The 7,451-nt window shown below is 48.5% G+C and overlaps 1 protein-coding gene across 1 annotated transcript in view; it reads left to right on the top strand.

Annotated features, from left to right (window-relative positions):
• The window catches only part of PRC1 (protein regulator of cytokinesis 1), a 14,234-nt gene extending 12,453 nt beyond the window's left edge, over positions 1-1,781 (top strand). Inside the window, 1 exon segment of the mRNA XM_011376136.2 lies at positions 628-1,781. Within this exon segment, the coding sequence (XP_011374438.2) occupies positions 628-775 (148 nt within the window). The 3' untranslated portion in view covers positions 776-1,781.
• Positions 1,782-7,451: the final 5,670 nt, after the last annotated feature.

The raw sequence follows: 7,451 nt of genomic DNA, 5'->3' as shown, positions 1-7,451 counted from the left end.
AAATTACATGACTGGCATGGCTCTAACTCTAGAAGTGGGTGCATGTCACTCTGGCTGGCTGATTGCTAGAGAGGGTCCAGGTTTGTTTTTTGGTTTTTGGCTTGCTCCACCAAGCCCCATTTCATCCACTTGGAGCTTAAACGCATCTGCTTATCTCTGTGGTTAGGCCTGGGGAGGTTCGTGTGGTTTGGGTCGCTGTGGCTGGCCAGCTGCACCAGGCGGCACCAATGCCAGTACACTAACTAACTTCTCCTAACATGTGCTCTTCTCAGTGCTCATTCATGCTTCATCTTCTCCTTCTGTACCATGTGCTCCAGCATGAGATCAAATCACCAGCAGGTTACAAGGCCCTCAGCCCCAGGGATTGGTAGATATATGGTCTGGCCCCCATTTATAAAGGGCTCAAAAGACCAAAGCTTGTTGCCTACTCAGCTTGACAACTCAGAGTATTTTGTGTAGGATAAGGGGTTTCTCTTGTAGTCTTCACGGAGAGACCGAGGAAAGTGGTCAAGGGCATATGTACTTGTACACGTGCGTCATCTGGTGACAGCGCCTCACCTTTGGTTCCTAACACGGCCTGTGATGCTTATGTCTGTGTCAGACAAACGGGCCTCGGGCCTCGGGCTGACACTTAGCTGTGCTTACGAGGGCGGGGCACACAGAGAGGGGACTACTGCCACTGATGTTGTTTATTTTTCAACAGCGAGAACTGTCAAAGGTCTCCAAATCTGATGCTACTTCTCGAATCCTCAATTCAACCGACATCCAGTCCTGAGAAGCCCTGATCTGTCAGCTAGCTGTGGCTTCCTGTGTCTGGACTGGACCTAATTGTGACTGTAATCTTTCTTCGGTTTATGTGTGCTTGAAACCCTGGATAGGTTCCATTACCATGGGCCTTACTTATACGTGGAAGTCCATCGTAGGCTCAGTATGACCTGAGACACCCTGTTTTCGCACACAAAATACATTTATAGCAGCAAGGACAAATTTTAGCATCTGAACCTAGTTGCACTTGCTGAAGCACAGCCACAGGTTTGCACAGCACCACTGGGTAGAAGGTGATGGACTCTGCCCATCCTTGTGGTGCGCGAGGGGAAGTAATTTCGGGGTGTACACTTGTCATTGGCAAGCAACATCTTTTGTTTAGCGATGTTCTAGTACTGCTGTACCTACTGTAGCTTAGTTCTCACCTAAAGGCCTTTCCTCACTGAACAGGACAGCCTTCCTCCTGAAGAGGATGTCCGTGTGTCAGAGGTAGAGGTGGCCTGACGTATTGCCAGTGAGGTGACATGGAGGCTGGGGGCCCCTTTGGTAAAGTGCATCGTTCTGTTATGTGGTGTGCTCTCATGTGCTCGTCTCAACTCTAGATCTTCTGGTTTTCTCTGTCCTGTCCCCGCCCACCCAGCCCACAATACCTGTGGCCACCATGCCTGAGTGTCCACCCCCTGCAGCCCACAGCCTGGTTGTCGGCTGTTGGGGAGACCTAGAACTTCGCACATGTCAGTGCTGGGGAGTAGTTCCTGCTCAGTGTGCACATAAGGCCCCTTCTTTGTCTTCTCTGTTGGTCACTACTGTTCTCTCCAAGACACTATTATTATTTACTAATATTTATTCTTACTCCGCCTATGCTTGTAGTCAGAAGCTGACCAGTGTGTGGAGATGGACTCGGTCTGTAAGTGTACACCATGCTATTTAGTCATAGGTGTACACGTCGTGTTTTAAAAATATAAATATATGGTTCAAAATAAAATGTGGATATATTGTTTTCAGATTTTCTCAAATGAAGTTTTGGTTCATTTGGTTTGTAGAAAACAAATTTTTAGTCTGTAATGTGATTTTTATATTTTGTGGAATTCTACCTTTCAACCTCTCTCATTCTCTATCTTTCATTTTGTTTTTCTAACGTTTTCTAAAATTCTTTCATTTTATCTCTTCTATATTTCTACTTCTATCTTTAGTTCTATGTATCTTTCTAGCTATATTTCTCTATATTTCTAATTCTATACATCTTTTTCTGTCATTCTATTGATCTGTATGTCTTATATTTCTAACCTTTCCGTCTAGTTTTCCCTTTCTCATTCATCCTATTTTTCTACTTTCATTCTGTGTGTCATTCGAGTTATGTTTGTTTCTCTCTCTATTCCTCTGACTTTCCATCTTTTCTTTCATTCTGACTTACTATCTTTGTCTACCTCTCCTACTGTCATTTGTTCTGTCTTTTGTTGCATCTTCATATCTATGTATTTCTGGATTGGTTTTTCTAGCATCTTTCCTTCTACCTTGTTTCTAAAATTCCTTGATTTTCTCTTTCCTACTGTCGTCATTCTATTCATAGTTCTATTTTTGTACCTTCCATTCTGTCCTTTCTTTTCCTACTCTCTATGTATTGATCTTTCTACATGTTTGTCTTCTCTATATCTTCCTATTAATCTTGTTTTCCTATATTTCTTGCTTTTCATTCTCTTTTCATCATTCATCCTTGGTCTTTCTCATTCGTACTACTGTACTATCTACTTCCTATATATCTTACTTTTATGTCTTTCATTGTTACTCATTTCTTCTAATTTTCATGCTGCTGTTCTGTCCTTCTGTATTCTATCCATCCATCTTCGTTCTGGCTTTCCAGCTTTTGTTCACTTCATATCTTTCAATCTGTCTCATTCATACTATTTTATCTACTTCTATCGATCCTTCTATATTATGTTCTTCCTATTTTTTATTAGATTTCTTTAATTTTTATCTCACTTTCTCCATCTTCTGTTCACTTTTACTTTTGTCCTATCCTCTCTCCCGTTCTGTCGCTCTTCCTTCCCAGTCTTTCCATTCCTACCACTTTGACGTTCCTGGAAATCCTGCCCAACAGAACAGGATGTGAAGTGAGATTGGATAATAAATGTAAATGGGTTGAGAAGTGGGATGGGATGGATTATGTTCACAGTCATGGTTGAAGATATTCACACTGCTTTCAGTAACAGGAATGACTAAGAATTAGTTAACAATACATATCGTGCGTTAACAGTAGATATACTGCATTCACAAAGGGAAGTAAACATGATCATAGTAATTAGAATAGGATGGGAATGGCATGTAGGGGGGATGAGATATAAGGATGTTATAGGGCATGGGAGACAGTCTGGAGAAGGAAGAAATGATGTGGTGTGGGAGATGAGGTGCTAGGAGAGAAGGTATGGCATGCGCCATAGGCTGGCTGTAGAGAGGGGAGTCACGATCGCATATGGGAAGTGAGGTGACTGGGATGGTATGGGAGATAGGTTGGGATAGGACTGAAGGAGGGTGGGAGGTTTCACTGGATGGTAGATGGGAGTAAAGAAAGAACTCGGGTGTCGATGGGATGGGAGAAAGGATGGAAGGAGGAATGAAGAATGTCACGGAAGGTGTTGGGATTGGAGTAGTGACGAAATGAGAAAATGAGCAAGGAAAGGGGACTCGATGAGAGATGGCAATGGAAAGGAGATGAGCTGGGTCAGGATATGGGATGAGAATGAGACGTAAGCGTAGATGAGGGAGTGGATTCTGGGGTAGGGTGGGATGGGATGGAAGCAGGGCTGGGAAGTGGGACTGGATACGAGGTGGAATGGGAGTAGGGGTGACGGGAGTAAGGATGGAAGGTGAGTGCGGACAGGGATGGGCTCGGTACGGGAGGTGAGAAGGGATGATGTGAGAGGGGATGGAAAGGATGAGATTGGAGTAGAAATGACATAGTAAACATGGGATGGCAGGGAATGGGGACAGAGACTGGAATAAGGATGGGATGACAGGGAAATGGGGTTGGAATATGGCTAGGAGATGGATGGTTGTGATGTGACATGAGACAGGGAATGGTTCGGAGTCGGGAAAGGAGATGGAATGAGAGTTGAGATGGAATTGGGGAAAGAGTGGAACGAGAAAAAGGTGAAATGGGATGGGGGAGGGGAAGACAGTAAGGTGGGGAGGTGGGACGTGATGTAGATGGGAATGAGAGGGGATGGTCACAGATTTGACAGGGGATGGCAGTAGGGATGGGACATTGGTGGGATGGGATGCTGGGATAAGAGAGAACGCGATGGAATGGGATAGGGGATGAGCTGATACAGGGGATTCTGTATTCCGTTTGCTGTACAGAATGAGAGCAGGGATGGGAGGAGATGGGCCTAAGTATGGAAGATGGGACAGGTGTAGGTACTGCACATAGGATAAGAGCAGGGATGAGATGAGAGGTGGGATGATTAGATGGGACTGGAGTACAACTGGGAGATTGGAAGGGATGGGACTTGGATGGGATGTGTTGGCATAGCACGGGAGATGGGATGACAGATGGGAGTACGGTTGGGATGAAAGATGGGATGGGAGTAGCAAATGAAATAAGAGATGGGATGGAATCCAATAGAATGGGAGTGAGATGGGATGGGACCATATTTGGGAGAGGAAATGGGAGTCATTTTGAGAGAGATGTTATGAGATGGAATGACATCGGCGTAGGTATGACTTTGAAATGGGAAGTAGGATAGCTGGGGATGTGGGATAGGATGGAAGGTAGGTTGGGATGGGGTTGAAGTAGAGCTGGGAGACAGGACTGGATAATGGACAGGATGGGAGTATGGACAGAAGACAGGAGAAGCGACGGAACTGGGGAAGGCATGGGATAGGTGTTAAGGATGGAAGGTGGGATGGGGGTAGGGATAGGAAATGGGACGGGCTTGGGATGGGAGGCAAGATGGGTTGATATGGGAGGAGATGTGAGCTTAGATGGGGTGCGATGGGAAATGGGATGGAATCAGTAAGAATGTAATTGGAGCTGGGATGGGAAGTGGTGTGGGGATTTGATGCGGGGTGGGACTGGTTTGGGGTGGTGATGGGATGCGACTGGATCAGGGCTGGCAGTGGGGATTGCATGGTGAATGGTGAATGGGGGTGGGATGGTACGGCATGGGGGATGAAATGGGGGATGGGAGGGGGTAGGGCTTGGAGATGGTATGATATGTGGGCTGGGCTGGGACTGGATGTAAAATGGGATGGGAGTTGTGCTGGGATGGTAAACGAACAGGACTGGATAACGGTGGGAGGTAGGACGGAATGAGAGGGATGGGATTGGAGTAGGGCTGGGAGGTGGGACTGGATGGTGGATGGGATGGATGATACGGGGGAACGGATGGGAGTAGACATGAGGGTTGAGATGGGATAGGATGTGGAGCGGGATAGGATGTGGGATGAAATGGATGGGACTGGATGGAGTAGGGCTTGGAGGTGAAATGGGATATGAGATGTGGGAGAATGGATGGGACGGATCAGATGTGGGGTGCGGTGGGAATTGGGAGGGGTAATGGGATGGGCTGGATGAGGGAGAAAGACAGGCAGAGGAATTGGGGGGTGGGATGGTCTGGGACGGGACTGGATGGTACGTGAGATGCGAGCAGAGATGAGGTGGGCGGCAGGACGGGAGCAGGGACGGGAGTTAGGACTGGGGATGAGATGTGAGGAAGGATGGGAGGGAGATACAGTGAGATGGGATGATGGCTGAGGGCATGGGGTGGGGAAAGAAAGGATTTTGGATGGGGGAGGGGTGGGATGGGAGCTAGAATGGGAGTAGGGGTAAGACTGGTGACGGGACGGATGGGAGTTGGGACAGGACTAGAGTAAGGGCCAGAAGGGATGGGATTAGGGAAGGAATGGGAGGAGAGCAGGGGTAATATGGGAGATGAGACGGAATCTGGGATAGGATGAGAGGGACCGGGTGTGACTGGATGGGATACAGAGTGTGATGGGATGAGAAGGACATGGGAAGGGATGTGAGGTATCAGATAGGATAAGACGTGGACGGGTCTGGAGATGGGTTGGGTGCAGGGACGGGATGGGATGGGATGGGATGGGAGTGTGTTTGGGGGGTGGGTGGGAATAGAAGATGGTAGATGAGATGATAGGGAGGGCGTGAGGCAGATGGGATCTGAGATGGGATGGGACTGGGTAGGATGTGGGATAGGGTATGATGCTGGGGTGGGAGACAGGTCGAGATGGGACTGGATGGTGGATGGGATGAGAGTTAAGGATGGGACAGGAGTAAGGATAAGCGGTGAGATGGGTTAGGGACAGGAAATGGCACAGGCTAGGGATGGGAGGTGACACTAAGGGGAGAGGGGATTCGAAAATGGAACGGGACAGGATGTGGGTTGTTAGATTAGATGGGATGAGATGGTAATGGGATAGGATCAAAGTCGGGCTGGGATGGCAGTTGGGATGGGTTTGGTGACGGAATGAGATAGGGTGTGGGATGAGATGTGATGGGAAATGGGATGAGACCAGAGAAGGAATGGAATTGGAGTTGGGAATGGGATGTGGGGATTCAATGGGGTGAGATAGAAAGAGGGGTAGGAGCAGAGTAGGGATGGGAGGAAGTGGGATGTGAGGGGTGGGAGATGGGATGATGTGTGAAAAGAATGCAATGGGGATGGGTCGGGATGGAATGTGGGAGGCAGGAGAGTTAGAGATGGGACTAGAAGTGGGATGAGATGTGAGGTTGGATGGGATGGGATCGGAGTGAGACTGGAATAAGGGTTGGGATGCCATGGTCGATAGGGTGGGTGGGGTATGATGTGGGATGAGATGCAATGTGGGGATTCGGTGGGATGAAAGGTGGTACGGTCGGTGGGACTGGAGTAGTGACAGAAGATAGAATGGGAGAAGGGATGGGACCAGAGTAAGGATGGAAAATGGGGTGCGAGTAGGGACAAGAAATGGGATGGGCTGGTGATGGGAGGCCATCATGATGGAATGATATGGGAGATGAGATGTGGGATGGAATGAGAACAAGGATGAAGGATGGGGTGGGAGACAGAATGCGACAGGGTATAGGATGAGATGTGAGGTTAGGTGGGATGAGATGGGAAATGGGCTGGGATAGGAAATGGGATTTGATGAAAGATGGGATGGGATGTCCAGTGGGGTGGGGTATGATTTGGGTTGGGGAAGTTGGGAGTGGGTGTGGAGTAGGACTGGAATTGGGATCGGCTGGCGGGGATGGGATGGCAGTAGAGATGAGAGTTTGGATGATATGGGGTGGGAAGGCAGGGAATGTGGGACAGTTGGGGAATGGGGTTGCAGTAGGGCTGAAAATTGGGATGGGACACTGGATAACATGGGGGAATGGATGGGATGGTAATTGGGATCGCAGATGGGATGGGAGGTGCACTGGGATGGGTCATAGGATAGGTTTGGATAAGGGAGGGACATGGGATGGAAAAGGGAGAGGAATGCGATGTGAGATGGGTTGGGATGGGATTAGGGTAGGGTAGGGCTGGCAGATGGGACTGGATGGTGGATGGGATGGGAGGGGTAAGGAGTGAGGGAGGACTGGATGGCGGGGTGCAATGGGTGATACGGGCATAAGGATAAGACTGGGGAAGGATGGGATGGGAAGAGAACAGGGGCCAGAAGGAATGGGAATAGGTTTGGGATGA

Source organism: Pteropus vampyrus, unplaced genomic scaffold (assembly GCF_000151845.1).
Source record: "Pteropus vampyrus isolate Shadow unplaced genomic scaffold, Pvam_2.0 Scaffold286, whole genome shotgun sequence".
NCBI classification, from domain to species: Eukaryota; Metazoa; Chordata; class Mammalia; order Chiroptera; family Pteropodidae; genus Pteropus; species Pteropus vampyrus.
Note: the sequence above shows the minus strand (reverse complement) of the source record. Positions and strands in the feature narration are given on the sequence as shown.